At 42.9% G+C, this 18,583-nt stretch overlaps 1 protein-coding gene across 3 annotated transcripts in view; it reads left to right on the top strand.

Moving 5' to 3' along the window:
- The window catches only part of LOC123763882 (eukaryotic elongation factor 2 kinase), a 60,537-nt gene that overhangs the window by 29,127 nt on the left and 12,827 nt on the right, over positions 1 to 18,583 (top strand). For all 3 annotated transcript variants that reach the window (XM_069330076.1, XM_069330077.1, XM_069330075.1), the window contains exons 10-13: positions 2,774 to 2,928; positions 7,200 to 7,373; positions 10,822 to 10,986; positions 16,756 to 16,878. In XM_069330076.1, the coding sequence (XP_069186177.1) occupies positions 2,774 to 2,928; positions 7,200 to 7,373; positions 10,822 to 10,986; positions 16,756 to 16,878 (617 nt within the window). The remainder of the gene's footprint in view (positions 1 to 2,773; positions 2,929 to 7,199; positions 7,374 to 10,821; positions 10,987 to 16,755; positions 16,879 to 18,583) is intronic.

The following is an 18,583-nucleotide window of genomic DNA, read 5'->3' as shown; positions in this document are numbered from 1 at the left end:
AAGTTGCTTTTGTCCAGGAGTCTGAAGGTGCATGTGATGCTGACCATGGTAGCAGTGAATGCAGGAAGCCAAGCATTCCTATCTAACATTGTAACTGAATGTGAATCTAAAATTCACCTGAATGTTAGTGAGAGTCCTTTATTGGTGGGTGGTCATCCATGATGCCAAGGGAGAGTTGGGAAGGGCTTAGGAGTTTTTATGAATTGTAATTCTATTTGTTGTTTTAGGATAAATTGAATTCTTTAGTGACTCAATAGCAGCTTTAACCCCTGCCCTGCACACCTTTTAAAATGACATTCCCATGCTGCAGCAAAAATAAATTTTCCAAAATAATTGTTTTTATGCAGAGAGCCCCTTCGGCTTCCCGGAGCTATACCGGGCTGATGTGTATATATTAGACCGTGGCAACAGTCAGTCGAAGGAGTTCTAAGCCTACCGGGGACCAGAGTCAGAACCTGGCCCCCCTCAAGAGAGGCACGAGGAGCAATGGCCTAAAGACACCCCCGTGTAATTGGAAGCAGTCTTTGTCTGCCATCTACCAGGTCAGGCACCCAGAAAGGTGGGAATTCCAAAACAAACTACTGCTGATCAAATAAATTGCAAACCGAAAACCGAACTAGCAACAGAACTCCCCAATCAAACCAAGGAAGCAAGTATGACGTCACCACAAACACTGTGCATCCGCCTGCGCAATCCCCCCTCCACCCTGGAGGGGGATGGGGGGGGTCCCAGACCTCCACGCCGGCAACTCTCCTCAGTTCAAGAGGCTGTTGTGTTAGTGACGGTCGATCACTCTGGCTCCACTCTTTGCGCAGTGCTGCAGTGCGATGTTGTTGCTCTGTTTTGGTGGTGTGTGAGCCAGGAGTAACACAAGAGTACTAGGGCTGCATGCACCTAGGGCCACCTTCCCTAGGTGCCCCGTAAGTACTGCCTTTGCGACCTCAGGTTTATCTTCCATGAGCCGTTCAGGAGCAGCTACCTCAGTGTGGATCGTTCGCTGCTCGGTGATTGCCCGCCCTTGGGGTTCAGCTGGGGTGGTTCTTACTGCTGTTTTCCCTTGGGTTAGGAGGTAGTTTCGTCGCTGGCTGGGGCGCGAGGTACTGTGCAGCTGTCTGATATACACATAGCTACCGGTTCTGTTCTGGAGATGTTGTGCTTTTGTGGTTTTTTTTATTTATTTTGTTTTGCCTGGCGGGGGTCTGCCAGGTGTGGCGGTAGGACCACTTGTATGATTTTGGTGACCCTCCACTAGGTCCCCATGCTTGTACACATCGCAGGAGTTCAGCTTTGTTTGCTTGGTAGCTCTGGTGACACTCACTGTCTTTGTCTCCGCCATGCTGCTTGTTGGGTCAATGACACCTTTGACCCGGAGTCCTGCGAGTGGTGTTCCTTGTTTGTACTCCAATTCACCCAGTCCACTGAGATTGTTATTAGAGTGCAAGCAGCTTCGGCATTGCATGCAAGGTTTAGATTGCTGCAACGCGCAAGGTTGGTTGCCTTTCCGTATGCCCTGCAGCTGCCCCGCTTTGGTTATAGGGACCCGGACTTGGGGGGGCGTTAGTCTCCTCGACTTTGGTTTCATCTGCTCCCCCTAGTCCTTTCCCTGCTGTAGTTCATCCTGCTTCCCTCCCCTGCTTCCGGCTCCCAAACGTCTGAGGGTTTCAGAGTCGGGGCAGGGTTTGCCTGGTGGTGAGTCTCGGGCGCCTTCGAGGAATTCCCCTTCCAGATCGGCGGCGGAGGCATTCGAGCCTGTTCCTCCTGCTGGAGCCCTTGGGCCATTCCAGCGGGCCCCCTTCATCCCGGCTTTTCCAGCAGACTCTGCCTTTTCTCCAGAGGCAGAGGGTTTGGAGGACAGCTCGGCCCCAGGTCCTGACGTCGAGGTTCCTGGGGCTGGGGAGGATTTGACTTGGGGTGCTTGGGCCCCGTTTGACCCCACTTGGGTGTTGGTACCCTCGGCACGGGGCTTGTTACAGGGGGAGGGGTTTTCCTCTTCCCCCCCCCCCCCCCCCTCCTCCCTGTATGAGTTTGATATGGGTGTCCACAGAAAACCAGTGTTCAATGTAATGAAACACCATTTTCTGGGTGAGACCCGGAGGCTCCCTGGCATCCCTCCCTCTCTCCGGTCGGCGGTTTTTCGCATTTTTGATACTCAGCCTTTGAACTGGGGAGTTGCCAGTGCAGAGGTCTGGGACCCCTCTGTCCCCCTCCCGGGGAGGGGAGGGTTGCGCAGACCGATGCGCGACGTTTGTGGTGACGTCATACTGGTTTCCTTGGTTTTGATTGGAGAGTTCTGTTGCTAGTTCGGCTATCGGTTTGCAATTAATTAATCGGCACTAATTAAACTAATTAATTATTTTTTGGGGAATTTCTACTTTTCTGGGTGCCTGACCTGGTAGATGGCAGACAAAGACTGCTTTCAGTTATATGGGGGTGCCTTTAGGCCATTGCTCCTTGTGCCTCTCTTGAGAGAGCCAGGTTCTGGCTCTGGGCCCAGATAGGCCTAGAACTCCTTCGATTGACTGTTGCCACAGTCTAATATATACACATCAGCCCAGTACAGCTCCGGGAAGCCTCCAGGTCTCGCCCAGAAAATAGCGTTTCATTACATTCATCGTTGTTTTTTTGCATTGACTTGGCATTATGGTTTGTTTTAGTTTTTACATGACCTTATTTTTATTTTAGGCATTCATGAAAATTAGATTTTTAAGAATGTTTTCTATATCACATACTAAATTTGTATAAATTCTCATAAAACTTTCATTTCTTACATCAGGAGATGACTACGGAGATGGTAACTTAGGAACACGAGGAATGGCATTGTTCCTGCATTCACACCAGTGCAACTCTATTTGTGAGAGCCTAAGTCTCACACCATTTGACCTGGCCCCTTCTGAGATGGATGATAATCAAAATATTGCCAATCTGCAGGTATAAATTATCTGTTTAGACCTCAGCAAAGAAAAGAAAGGTTTAACCTTTAAACCGCAAACTGTTAAATAGCCAACATCCCCAGGGCACTCAAGAAAAATATTGTTCTGAAAAAAATTATTATTTTTTCTTATGGCATTGTTAACTAGCCTTCAGGAAGCACAAAAATCCAAATAAAAAGTGTCTAGCTCTTGTGGTTTAGCTGTAGTGGCCTGGAGAAGTTGCATATTTTTAGTTAAGGGGCCACATAAGAATAACTTTGTTGATTTATTTTCATTGTTTCTCAATTTATTTATTTAGTTTTTCATGCTAACAGGTTGTATTTGTGTGTCAAAGTTAGTCTATTATGTAAAACTTTGAAAATATATGTATGTATGGATATACAAGTATAGATAGACAGACACCCTAATACTTATTCATAATAATACTTGTATATATATGTTATAAGCCTAAATTTTAAAAAAGCATATAGCACACATTTACCATTCTTTTAGCTCAGTCGATTAAGGTGCATCTGGAATCCTCTCGGACGTAGGTTCGACCCTCGTCAGGCATTTGTGGATTTGTTCTCTTGGGAGGGGGGGGGGGGGTTAGATAGTAAGCTGTCACCAGAGAGGAACATATAAAGAACATTGTGAGAGGTACATGGTAAAAGAATTGTAACCAGGAAATCAACTTGACCTACCGCGGTTCCTGCAGTCTCTCCGAGACACAAACCAGGTTTTTACACAATTTCCCCATGCACTCAAGCTCTGTCAATAAGCTGTTCTACCTCTTCGCCCTTACTTCATTACACACAGAAATCACAATAGCGTGATGCATCAAATGAACAAATCCACAAGGGATTCTCCTAAGTCTCTCAAGTTTTTTTCTTTATTGGAGTTCTGTAATTCCTTTCCACATAATTTGTATGTTGTGTATGGTCTATTTTCTCCAATTCCACATTCCATAACATGGCATTTATTCCCATTGAATTCCATTTGCCACATGACGCTCCAAGCACTTCTTTTATCCAGACTGATTTGAAGGGCATTACAATCGCCTGCATATTCTATCTTTCCCTATTGGAAAGACAGGAGAATGGAAGATATGAGATTGTGGGAACATTGTTGTGCAATTGTAGGCTAGTGGGAATATTATATAGTGTTAGGCTATTGGGAACCTTTTTTTTTTTTTTTTTGAGTTGTTGTAACAAGAGTTGTTACATTCTTGTACAGCCACTAGTACGCGTAGCGTTTTGGGCAGGTCCCTGGAATACGATCCCCTGCCGCGAAGAATCATTTTTTCATCCAAGTACACATTTTACTGTTGCGTTAACCAGAGGCTACAGTTAAGGAATTGCACCCAGTAAATCCTCCCCGGCCAGGATACGAACCCATGACATAGCGCTCGCGGAACGCCAGGCGAGTGTCTTACCACTACACCACGGAGACTGCTAATAACATTGCAGTCAATAGCAATAATAACATTGCTATTATATGTAGTAATATGTAACCATATTACAAACTAGCACTGCCTTGGTAGAGACTGGAACCAAGAACAAATAGGGCACAAGCCTCAAGGAACGACCACTCCATCACAGATAATTTCTGGAGGTTTCCGTAGAAGCAATAATTTCATAGTAGTCAGACTTGTCAAACCATTCTTGCACATAAAATATGGAAATAGGCTTAAATGCAAGTTTGAATTAAACATGTGATAAGTTTCCTATCAAGAAATTTCTTTTCGGTGCAAAAGATTATTTATAACAAGACAGTGTAATATACAGTAAAACTGTCTTATTCTATTAAGACAGTTTTCTATATATGTACCATTGTATTGGGTATGGGAGGACGTTGATCCTCATAACCACCACTAGATAACTACAAGGTAAGGTTAGGACAGTATTTTCATACTTATTTTGTGCCGTCTGTGAAGAATAACGTGAAATTGCAGCTTGGATTCCTGTCTGTCTTCTCTGAGAGTGAGGAAGAGCAGCAGTGTGTGAACCATACCTTGTGGGACCAAGAATTGTGCCATATTTTGGCTGGATTTTGTTGCCTTTACTGCTACTTTTTGTAATCTGTTTAAAAATTTAAAATTCACATCCCTAATTTACTTGTTATATCCTTGACTTTCATTTTATGGGCTATTATTCCATGGTCACATTCATCAAATGCCTTTGCAAGATTGCTGTATACAATATCTCCATAGTTTTGTCATAAAATTACTTGTTGTATATGTAAAAATAATTTCACAATTCTTGTGCAGAAGAGAAAAGTAATAAAAAGCTGTGAGAAGGTCACTTTCTGAAGGGAGCCCCATCGGCTTCCTGGAGCTATCTGACTGATATTAGCTATATTAGTCTGGGGCTTCAGTCACATGGAGTTCCGCCTACCGGGAACCACGATCCAAAACCTGGCTCCCTCAGAGAGGCGCATGAAGCAGTGGCCCATGAAAATGCCACTCTTTGAGAGTATATTCATGTCTGCCATCAACCAGGGTTAGGCACCCAGAAAGGTAGGCATTCCAAAACAGGCCCCAACTGGTAGAAAATTGCAACCGAACAGAGCCTAAGAACTCCCCCGAAGAAAAACAAGGTAAGAAGCAAATCGTCATCAAACCGACGCGCCACTCGTTTGCCCCCACCCCCCATGAAAGGGGAAGGGGGAGGCCCTGCCCACCTGAGTCGGCCGCCTGCTCACCAGTTCGTCGACTGAAGCCAGCTGGGGCTGACGTCTCCTCTAACCTTTATTTCCTGTCAGGATTTTGCCCTTGACGGTTGTACCTGCTGTGTGTTGGGCGGTGGCCAGGAGTAAGCAGTACTTCGGGCTACATGCGATAGGGTTCTCTTCCCTAGGCGCCCAGCAAGTACTTCCCTTGGGTCTTAGGGTTATCTTCTCTGGGGCTTTTGGGTTCTCACTCCCGTAAGGGTTGCTTTTACTTGGCATTGACCTCGCCCTTAGGGTCAGTGGGGGTCTTGGTGCTTTCATTTGGCCCTAGGTAGGGAGTTTTTGTTGCTGGTTGTGGCGCATGATGCTGAACAGCTTGCATACCAGTGACGGCCATGCCAGTTATTCTTTACCCTTTATTTTCTGCCTGTTGGAGGGCTGCCTGGCTTCCCATTAGGTATGCCTAGGTTCCTTTCGGTAGCCCTCCACTCGGCCCCCAAGGTTGCTCTCTTCCCAGGGGGTCAGTTTGCCTGGTAAATAAATGGGGTTCAACCAGTTTTGCAGCACCACCAGTGCCTTTGCTTCCCATAGGTACACCTACTCCTGTGGGCCCTGGAAACCCCCGTCGGGGCTAGGGGTTCACTAGATATGCGGGTGTTGGAAATACCTTTCTATTTGGTATTGCCTTATCAATTTCACTTCTGGAGAAATGGTAAAAATGATAGGTTTAGCCTTAAGATCAAAAACAGTACTTTTGCTAATGCCATGTTTAGTGCACACGACATTTCTCGGGACACTGCTCTCCACCTATTTAATTATTTCAACTTTCTTCTCAAATGTCATAACTGACTTCTTTCATTTACATATCCCACTTGTTGATGCTTTCTCTGACACAATGCGTGCATTTGGAACCGACATGGTGCACGAATGTTCCTTGATTGTGCAGATATGTCTACAAAGTCATGGAATGAACACTCCAGCCTCATGACAAATCAAAACAATGGGAACAATAGGCCATGACTGTGACGTCACAGGGTAGAAGGTGAGTGGTGGCGCTCCACACAGTCAGTGGGCAAACTAGGCCATCTCCCACCCACTCACTCTCCACTCAGGCCTGCGTGAGGCCTGGTGGACCGTTTCCTCACTAAATGAACTTAGTTTGTGAAGCGTATTAACTTTCAGTTAACTTTAATTTGCAAACCAAGTGGCTGTCTGTAGTAGCAAAATCTGGATGTAGCAGAAATTTGGGTGTATGAAAAAAAGAGTGTGGAAACAATTTTCTTTCAATCAAGAAACCATTGTAGTTGGTTATATTTAGCAAGGTAATGTTATTTTTATATTGTCATGACATTGTGATTGGCTCTTTGTGCTGTTCTTTTGAATTGATTGTCGTAAGTTATGCAGGTGTTCTTCGCAATCAACTTGAGAATGGTCCAGGACAAATCGAAACGTCGTCGTCCCTTCACCTTCTAGTGTGTGATCTGGTCAACAGGTGTTCTTCCTTCGTCTGTGAAGTGTTATTCCATTACGTGTAGTACTGCATCACTGGAGCTTCAGTAGCACTGTCTGGCTCTCCCAAGTTACATTATTAGTGTGTACTGACCTAATATTTTTCACCAGGCCTCCTGCAAGACAGTGGTTCGTGGCACTGAAGAAATAGTAGTAACACCAACAGAGGAGGAGAAAGAACATATTCAGGACTACATCCGCATGCGTTCCCTCTCTTCAGGATATGGCTCTGGGGATGATAGGCCAAGAGTCAAGCTTACCTCAATCAGTTCTGTAGATTCACAGGTAAGGAACTTTGTTTAATTAAGAGTGCAATATAGAGAAAATATAGACTGAATCCAATAATTAATTATAAATAAATTAAAAAGTTACAAACAAATATAACAAAATACAAAAGGCTAATGGAAAATTGTAACACTTACAAGGTAGCATGATCTGTTGATATCTTGTTTATAAAGAATAAATTCGAACACTTGAAATATTCAGCTTTGCTGATGCTCGCTGCTGCTGTGTTGGTTTCAGCTGCTGCTGAGCTGAGCTTGATATCACACACCGTACTTTTCCTGACATTAAATTCTGCTGCCAGCCTACTAACAAAATAGCCACGTTCATGTTTCTCTATAATGTCTAATTTCTACTCAATGGATACAAAACTCCACTTCCTCTTTGTAGATACAGCACGATTAGCAAGCCCGTGAGACATCTTGTATAATTATACAGCTGTAGTAAAAAAATAGTACAGTACAGTAAATGCCACGATTATTCTTCCACCGGCGGACAAACACGTCACTCGCAGACAAAGCTAATGGCACTGGGTGCCTACTGTATGAATGCAGACTAGGTCTATACACCCTGCAGTAGGCTGGTGTTTAAGCCAGATCCAGTAACATAAATTCCTCTCAAATATTGGATTTATATCAAATTATATATTTTTGGGTTATATATTTATTTTAGTAACATTATTAGGATAATAAGAGATATAAAAAAATATTGTAGAATTGATTTATTAATTTTATTATTTCGAGGTCACTGAACTGTGGCGGAGAACTCGAACAAAATACGCATGGTGCTGTTTGTACAAGGATTAGACCCGTCCACTCGCACTGGAGTAGTTGTGCCAATAACAAATAATTTCTCAAATAGCAGATGTCTATCATATTACAGTATATTTTCGATTTTATTTAGTTGAGTTTAATTAGGATAATAAAAAGCTATTAAAACACTGGTTTTAGAAATGATTTATTAACCCTTAAAGTGTGCATCACGTCATATGACGTGTTGGACGTTGTTCCAGTCAACTGCGCATCACGTCATATGATGTGTTGGAGTACTACGCAAGATTTAAACGGCCCGTGGATACACGGGGTTCGCCACACCTTCATCAGGGCTCTTGTAAACAGACGCCATTTAAAAAAAAAATCGTGGGCCAAACTCCCGGGTGTTATTGGCCTCAGTATTGAGTGAGCAACCAAGCCTGACGCACGCAGCATGAGCTAACAGCACTGCTGTTCAGCTTGTGACCACAGCATCGCCTAAAAATGCCAAAATATACTTGTTCATGCTATTATGTAGCGATGATATTATTACAGAAGACCCCTGACTGCGATAAAACTGACCAGGGTTCTGATAATAGCAGGATTGTGGTGATATTTAGCGCTGTGCGCCATGGAGGGAGGAGTAATGCTGTGGGAGGGAGGGTGGTGGCGATGTCTTCTGACTGTGTGTGGCCACCTTTTATTGACTGCACTCAGCATACCAGCTTAGTGGTTCGCTATGGTGAACACAAATGTAGATGCTTATATATAATGTGTGTATAGAGGGTATAAACAGCAAGAGAAGGTTTGGAGCCGCCATTTTGGTGAGGGCGGTGGCGTCGTGCAGACGATGGTGTTATTTACTGGTTACCACGATGGTCTTTGGGCACCATACCAGTTTATTTGTACAAGTATGGTGAATAAAACAGGTAGAAATGTATTGTGTGTATATAGCATAATAACACCACACAGTATTGTTGGAGGAGAAATATTAGTGCGTCTGGCCTTGAGGGCGGCAGCCATCAGCTGACTGTGTGAGGTCCTACGTCTTTGTGCCTTTACTCACCATACAAGCTTAGATGTACAGTTATGGTGAACAAAACATGTAGATACTTATATATAACGTCTGTATTTAGTGAATTATAGCAAAAACATTATTGTGGGAGGAGAATGTGGGTGAGTCAGATGACTGGAGGGAGGGCGGGAGTGGCTGGCTGGTACACGGCGGTCACTCCTCGTTACTTTTTGACTCATAATAACTATATAGTGGTTCGTTATAGTGAACAAAACATGCAGATACTTATATATAACCTGTGCTTATAGTGTAATAACCAACAAAGTATTTGTTCACTGATTGATGAACATAATTGAGTCAACAATATGCAAACCATATTTTTGAGTACAGCAATGATTCACTCATTTTATTATATAAATACTGTATATCAAACTACACACTATTGAATAATATTACAGCAAAAAAACTATGAAAAATCAATCGAGAGACATTGAAATAATTCGGTAATTATCTCTTTGTGGCAACTCTGGCCTGACAGCTGGCGAGCAACAGACCGCCTGGGACGCACGCTGAGTCAGCGCCTATAATTTGCCAGACTTCTCCGCCCTATAGCAGGCAATATATGCCACTTACGATTTTTTTATTATTTTTCCTGTGATCAGTGAATACAAATTAACAGGTTAGGAAGAATTTTTTTTTTTTTTTTTTTTTTTTCCAAAATGACATGCGCCTGTGGGGAATGACAGGATATTAAACCCCGAGCATGTTAAGGGTTAATCTGAACCTTTCAAAATCATGGGTCACTGAACTATGACGACACAAAGCTAGAATGTAGAAGAAAGAGAGGTGATATGATCACTTACAAAATAATAACAGGAAATTACCAAATTAATAAAATAATTCCTGAAACTTGCAACCTCAAGAACAAGAAGTTACAAATTTAAGGAAACAAGGGTGCCAAAAAATATTTATTATTTATTTATTTATTTATTTACAGTATTTATATACAAGAGTTCTTACATTCTTGTACAGCCACTAGTACGCGTAGCATTTCGGGCATTAGATATTCAATATTAGTAGTTTTCTTTTGCAATCAAGAGTGGTAGATGGTTGGAAAAAGATAAGTGAGGTAGTGGTCGAGGCCAAAACTGTCAGGAGTTTCAAAGTTTTATACGACAGAGTACTGGGAAGATGTTACACCGTGAGCGTAGCTCTCATCCTGTAACTACACTTTGGTACTTACACACACATATATAGATATGCATATTGGGCTTAACAAGGTTCCCCAAAGTTCATTTGGGGTGCAACCCACAACAGTTGACTGACTCAGGTACGTATTTACTGCTAGGTGAACAGAGGTACTACATAAAAGTAACATGCCCAATCATCTCTGTCCTGCCTAGGATTCGAACCAAGGATTCCTGATTGTGAGTCAAGAATGAACTCGGCTGTTGTATAGAGACCCAAAAATTCTATAATTAGAAATTAACAGACCAAGTAAAAGCAGTCAAAACTTTAGTAAAAGTACTGTAGTGTGAAATGATGCAGCAAACCATCATGTGGTGGAGCAATCCAACTGTGGCCAGACATAATTCATCACTGACCAATATGATCACAGTACAGGACTTCTATAATTTTTTTATTTTAATTATAAAAGATTGAAAAATTATTTCCATCATTCCAGGAAAGTGATGACTTGCCCTTGATGTCTGAGAGTGAAGATTCCCTGGTAGATTCTGCACGTCGAGAACAAAGACGACGGCAGTTTTCTTATAATGCCAGAATACGTCTTGACTCTATGACAGACTCTGGCACTGACACGGAATCCAAAGAGCAAGATCTCCTGCGGGTATGTATGTCACTATTATTATTATTATTATTATTATTACAGTATTATTATTGATTATTATTATTACCCTGTTTCTAATTTTCATAAGGTGAGGAGGCATCAGCTCAGAAAAACAACAGAAGTAAATTAGGAAGAGTTAAATGCAAAGTACTTACTCATTCACAATCTTTAGCATCACCAAAAAAAACAAGCCACAGTCCACTCTAGCATATTACCTGTAGTATCATTCCATCAACCCATAAGAATACATCAACATTACTGTATTCCTCTTGAGTTGTCTTATACATTTCAAGCGCATACAATCACCATTTAATTCTATCAAAGTTACACAGTACAGAGTCCAACATGATTCTTTTTATATATTGAACTTGGATAATATTTTACTATTTTTGGTAGAGTAATTTATTTGGCAAAAAATCAATGTGTTCATGATAGATATGACTCAAAAGATAAGCAACTCATTTAATAAAGCAGTGTTTGTACAGTACTGTATCAAGAAAATATATAATATTGTTTGTATACCTGGCATAACCTTGGTTTACAACTGTCCTAGATTTTTATGGGGAAGCCCCTTCGGCTCCCCGGAGCTATTCAGGCTGATATGAATATATTAGATTTTGCCATCAGTCAAATGTGAATGGAGTTCTAGACCTACCGGGGACCACATACCAGAACCTGCCCCTCAGAGAGGCATGAGGAGCAATGGCCAATAGAAATGCACATGTGATTTTGGAGCATTCTATGTCTGCCATCGGCCAGGTCAGGCACCTCAAAAAGGTAAGTGCCCCAAAGCAAACCCCTATTCTGGTTGTAACTACTACTGAAAGTCAAACGAGTGGACAGAACTCCCCCAAATGAAAATGAGCATGGCATCACCACATGCCGCGCCACCGTCCCCTGGAGGGGGAAGGGGAAGCCCAAGACCCCAGTCCCCAGTTCTTTGGCTGATGTGATTGGCAACGGTTGTGTGACTCTGGCTGCTGTTTTCCTGTCCTCCAGCTGTGTGCCTTGTGGTGTGGTGCTGTTTCTTTGGTAGGACGTGAGCCAGGAGTAATTTCACAAGTACTGTATTTGGTCTGCAAGTGCTTAGGGTCACCTTCCCTAGGTACTCCTGTAAGTACTGCCCTTGGGGCTTGGGCCACCTTCCACAAGTCACCTTGGGATCTACCTCACCTTGGTCTTTTGCTGCTTGGTGATTGACTGCCCTTAGTGTGCTGAGGATGTTTCATTCACCCTTGTTTGCCTTTGGGTAGGGGTAGTTTGCACTGGTAGGGCCGCAGGATTCTGCACAGCTAGTTTTCACCTCTCATAGCGGCCAGCTCTGTTCCGCCTGGGTATGTTGTCCTCTTGTGGGTTTTTCTTTTGTTTTTGTTTCCTGCCTGGTGGGGGGTTCTGCCCTTGGTTTTGGTTGCCCCCTACTGTTCTTGGTAATTACCTAAGTGTAATTACCAAGTGTAGTTACAGGATGAGAGGTACGCTCGTGGTGTCCCGTCTTCCCAGCACTCTTTGTCATATAACGCTTTGAAACTACTGACGGTCTTGGCCTCCACCACCTTCTCCCCTAGCTTGTTCCAACCGTCTACCACTCTGTTTGCGAAAGTGAATTTTCTTATATTTCTTCGGCATCTGTGTTTAACTAGTTTAAATCTATGACCTCTTGTTCTTAAAGTTCCAGGTCTCAGGAAATCTTTCCTATCGATTTTATCAATTCCTGTTATTTTTTTTGTATGTAGTGATCATATCACCTCTTTTTCTTCTGTCTTCTAGTTTTTGGCATATTTAATGCCTCTAACCTCTCCTCGTAGCTCTTGCCCTTCAGTTCTGGGAGCCACTTAGTAGCATGTCTTTGCACCTTTTCCAGTTTGTTGATGTGCTTCTTAAGATATGGGCACCACACAACTGCTGCATATTCTAGCTTTGGCCTAACAAAAGTCGTGAATAATTTCTTTAGTATATCGCCATCCATGTATTTAAAAGCAATTTTGAAGTTAGAAAGCGTGGCATAGGCTCCTCGCACAATATTCTTTATGTGGTCCTCAGGTGATAGTTTTCTATCTAGAACCACCCCTAGATCTCTTTCTTTATCAGAATTCTTTAAAGATTTCTCACATAATATATTAAGTTGTGTGGGGTCTATGTTCTCCTATTCCACATTCCATAACATGGCATTTATTAACATTAAATTCCATTTGCCAAGTGGCGCTCCATGTACTTATTTTGTCCAGGTCTTCTTGAAGGGCATGACAATCATCTAAGTTTCTTATCCTTCCTATTATCATAGCATCATCAGCAAACATGTTATTATAATTCTGTATACCAACTGGTAGATCATTTATGTAGACAATAAACATCACTGGTGCAAGAACTGAACCCTGTGGTACTCCATTTGTGACATTTCTCCAGTCTGATACATTGCCTCTGATCACAGCCCTCATTTTTCTATCAGTCAGAAAATTTTTCATCCATGTTAGAAGCGTACCTGTCACTCCTCCAATATTTTCCAGTTTCCAGAACAACCTCTTATGTGAAACTCTGTCAAAAGCCTTTTTTAGGTCCAGATAGATGCAGTCAACCCAACCATCTCTTTCCTGTAATATCTCTGTTGCTCGATCATAGAAACTTAGTAAATTCGATACACGGGATCTTCCAGATCGAAAACCATACTGTCTGTCTGATATTATATCATTTCTCTCCAGGTGTTCTACCCATTTAGATTTAATTATTTTTTCCAATATTTTGACTATTACACTTGTCAATGATACCGATCTATAATTAAGGGGGTCTTCCCTGCTTCCACTTTTGTAGATTGGAACTATGTTAGCCTTTTTCCACACATCAGCTACAACTCCTGTAAACAGGGATGCCTGAAAAATCAGTTGAAGAGGAATGCTGAGCTCAGGTGCACATTCTCTCAGAACCCATGGTGAAACTCCATCTGGACCTAGCAGGTGGTCCACCTGCTAGGCCCCCGTGCGTGGATACATCCCAGGGGTTCAGCTTTTAGCAGTTTTGTTGATAGTCTTGGGTGCCGGTTCACAGTACCCTGCCTGGGCTTCTCTTAACGATACTAGTCCAAGGGTCCTGGGAAACCCCGTGGGGACTCTTGGGTCTAATGGATGTGTCTCCTGAGTCCCCTCTCGCTTTGTGCGAGTTTGAAGGTTGCTCTGTCCCCTTTTCTCAGGGTGTTCTCTTCTGTCTCTACTGCCTCCGTCATGCTGTCTGCTGGGTCGGTGACACCTTCAACCCAGAGTCCTGCAAGTTTTGTTGCTTGTCTGTGACTAAATACACCCAGTCCACTAATGACTGTTCAGGTGCAGGCAGCTCAGGCGTTTCATGCTAGGTTAGATTGCTGCAACGCGCTAGGTTGGTTGCTGACCAGAAAGCCCCGTTGCTGCCCCATTTTGGTTATATTGACCCCAGACTTGGGGCTGTTTGTCGCTTCGACCTTGGTTTAGTCCTCACCCTCTCGTCCTTCCCCTGCTGTGGTTCGTTCTCTCCCCCCCCCCTACTTCTGGCTCCATGGCGTCTGAGGGTTTTGGAGTTGGGGCTAGGTTTAGATAGGTTGGAGACTGACAGTCTTAGGGAATGCCACTTCCGGGGTGGCGACAGAGGCATTCGAGCATATTCCTCCAGCTGATGCGTATGGGTCTGACCAGTGGGCCACCTTCCTTTAGAGTTTTCTGGCTTCCCTGGCTTTTTTTTGTGAGGCTGGGGCTTTGGGGGGGGGGAGGACGGCTCGACCCCGGATTCTGCTGTGGGGTTCTCAACCTCCCTCTCTCCAGTTGGCATTTTTGTCTTTTTCGTGGTTTTTGACATCCAGCCACAGAACTGCGGGGTGGATAGCCGGCGTGAGAGTCTGAGGGGAAGGGGGGGGGGGGGGAATGCACAGACAGCGGCGTGGTGACGTCATGCTCGTTTTCATTTGGGGAGTTCTGTTCACCAGTTCGGCTTTCAGTAGCAATATTTTAACCAGAATAGGGGGTTTGTTTTGGGCGCTTAGCTTTCTGGGTGCCTGACCCGGTCGATGGCAGACATGGAATGCTTCTATCCACATGGGGGTTTCCATAGGCCATTGCTCCTCGTGCCTTTCTGAGGGGGCTAGGTTCTGGCACGTGGTCCCCGGTAGGCCTAAGAACTCCATTCACATGACTGATGCCAAAGTCTAGTATATCCATACCAGCCTGGATAGCTCCAGGAAGCCTCCGGGTCTCACCCGTAAAATGGCGTTTCATTACATTGAATGCTGTTTTTTTCATTGCATCTTTAACCACCGTGATGCGCCAAGTTTATTGTGACATTCCCCCTGTGCATACAAAATGAAGTGTTCGTAAAAAAATTTTTAATCTTTGTAAAATGATAAATTCCCTTCCCTAAACACATACATGTAAAAAAAAAAAAAAAAAAAACCTGCTTACTTTTGGTTGTGGGGATGTTGAGAAGGGGATGTCACAGGCTGGTCACCCTTGCGTGAAGCTCCCAGAGACGGTGGCGCTCGCCATTCAAGCACTGCGATTTGCCACAAATATATTTTCAATTATTTGTTCTATGTATTTCCAATGTGGTTTTATTTGTTTTTTTTATCGTATATGATGGATATTTGTGTCCTTTACAATATGTATACAGTAGAATGTTCATAATGTTCCATGGAACTGTGATACATGTGTCAGTAATGTGTCCATAATAAATGTTTATTGTTGCAATATTACTTGTTAAAAATTCACTAAAATTACAATATGTACAGTTTCACACACTATTTACACAGTAACACACTGTATTACATACACTCTCAGTATTTCGGAAGTGAGTGATAATCAACGAAGCAGTCCATGGTACACAGCGCAACTTTGCTCTTGTTGCACCAGGTACAGATAGATGTTCGCTGCCTGTTTCTTCGTTCTGTGTGCTTACAAATAACGCACTTATGTACACCCTTGGCTTTAGTACCTGTAGGTGGTATGTAACCAAGCTTGTGAAGCGTAAGGTAGTTTTGAAAAGATTATAGGAAAAAATCAGTTTGTAAGGTAGTCTTGAAAAGATCGTGTTGTAAGGTCCCTCACGGGAAGAGATTTGGTCATGCTGGAAGAGATTCAGCCATTCTGGAAGAGATTCAATCAATCAGAAAGAGATTCAGCTATTCTTGAACAAATCTATGGAGAAAACAACCATGGAAGCCCCTAACACTGTTCATCTATGCTACTTGTATGAGATGCATCATCACTGAACCCAGAAAACGATTCATCTATGTATCATCTATAAAAATTGGAGATGGCATTTGTTGGCACAAGTGGCGCTCAAAGCTACAACTAGATACGCTTGCTATATCATCCTCATCGGTGCTGTATCACTTGCATCCTACCTTTGTGTTAGATCCGTATTGCACCTAGCTTCATCAATATCATGACCCCTTATGTTCTTCAAACAATAAGGTCTGAATTTCACCGACAGAGCGCAATCTTTCAACACCACGTCAGACAGGTGTTTGGGAGCCAGAGACGCATGCGCCACCCATGGTTGCTCACTCAGTACTAAGCTAGCCAGCAGCCCTAGGACATTCTGGGAATTTTTGCCAAGATGGATGCCTCTCACTGGGGGTCCTAAGAGTCCATTTGGTACACAACCTACCATGCACGTGTTTTGAATGGGTACGAAATATTCAAAAGGTGTTTTCTCGGTTGGCACAGCACAGTGGTTAATTTGATTAAATTTAAATTTCATTTTAGCATTTCATTCTGATTGTGAAAAGTCAAATAATTAATAATTATTTTTCAGTTCAAGTGCATGGTACAAAGGAGAGCTCGGCCGTCACACGTCCTTGGAGAAATGGAGCATCGTAAGCAACTTGAGCTCTTGGAAGAAAACAGATGTAAAACTGGAGGCTCTGTCTTAGGGCAGGTAATTATGTTTGATAATGACCCAAGTTACTGTATGTATATACATGTTGTAATTTATTGAAGATGCAGCGATTCTTATTCTACACACGCAACACATGCACGGGGCACAGGAGTTCCGGGATTTTTTTTTTTTTTTATCCAATTACTGATGATGGAATGGAGTGCAGAAGTGGTGTCCTAGTTACCATAAATATACAAAGAGCAGTTCTAGAAAGCAAGGGACAAATATTGAAAAGATATTAAAATCTGGGAAATAAGCTGCGAGTCAGCAAATGTGATCAAGACAAACAAACAAAAATGTATAAAGAGCATTAGCTTGGATGACCTAGCATTATAATTTCTTGGGCTCTGTAACAACTGCTGCTACTATTGTAACAACTATTATAACATTTGCTATTATTTTGTAAAAATAGGGTTACAAAATAATAATAATTGTAATAATAAAATAATTGTACTTTATAACCCCATGAGAACTGGAAAGAGTATGCCCTCACAGCAGAAGATACTCACCCCAATTATTAGGGAAAAAGAGGAGTAATGACCAAGGTGTTAAAGATATCTCTGCAATCGATTAGTCTGGATGGTTAATAAGGTTACTCACATAACATAAATGCCACCACAACTCTATCTAGCTTTAAGAATTAAGCTAATTGACTCGGGAGGAGACTAGTCAACTAGCACCAGTGACTTGGAGACCTGAACCTTTTGATACTTACTGGGTTAATGGAATTCAATCTACCATGGCTTCATGAATTACAGAGAGAATATATATACTTATAAAAGGATCATAGGACCACAGGTAATGTCCAAAACAATTCAAGATCTACATCTGTGATATTAATTAAAGAAAATGTACAAATACTTGACACAGTTAATAGTAAATTTATTTATAATGCAAATTCCTACTGCTCTACTCAGCCGATGTTGTGGCCTGTTGGTCCATCAGCCCATCCCCTCGTTTGCACTCCCAGTTCACACTGAAATCTTTGACTCTAGCAACTTTCAAGGTGAAGTCTAGGCTCCTGTTACGGCCTCAATGGGATGCAACCGGGTTCTTTTCTAGATTACGAAAGTTCTGGTATCCGGCCCCAAGTTAGTAGTGACTTTCAAGGGGTGAGCTCAGTAATGCAAGTAACACAAAAGGGAAGGTACATTAAACACAACAGTTCATCACTTTATCCATATATAATTATTTTCCCATCACCACATAAATATATATATAACTCTTAAAAGGAAGTATTACTACACTATATGTACACCAACGTCTCTCTCAGAAGACACTAAACACTCGGCGAAGCTCAATCCATGCAGTCTTGTACCGTGTTTCCTCATCCGTGGTACTACTCTCAGCAAGTACCGGGAAAATGAGTCTACCCTGGCCATGGGCCAGCCAAACCACAATCCCACTAAGTGCCTCTTCGTGAAGGCCCACAACCACAGTCCAGCCTGGTGCTGGCAGGTACCAATCAGCCTCACGCTGCTGGGCTACTTCACTTGCAGATACTAGGGTAGCGGGCCCTAGGCAGGAGTTTTGTGCAACTCACTGGTTACTCTCCTCTTCGGCACCTCAGTCAGTTGTCTCTGCTACTAGCCAGCCCTGGGTATGGCGAATCCCGTCACTGCCACTCCACAGGCAGACAGTTGAACACTCCACAGTTCTCTTCCGGCGACGGCTCACTGCTTCTGTAAAGCAGACTGATGTAGAG

This window comes from Procambarus clarkii, chromosome 23, assembly GCF_040958095.1.
Source record: "Procambarus clarkii isolate CNS0578487 chromosome 23, FALCON_Pclarkii_2.0, whole genome shotgun sequence".
Lineage (NCBI taxonomy): Eukaryota > Metazoa > Arthropoda > Malacostraca > Decapoda > Cambaridae > Procambarus > Procambarus clarkii.
This window is presented reverse-complemented; position numbering and strand designations above follow the sequence as displayed.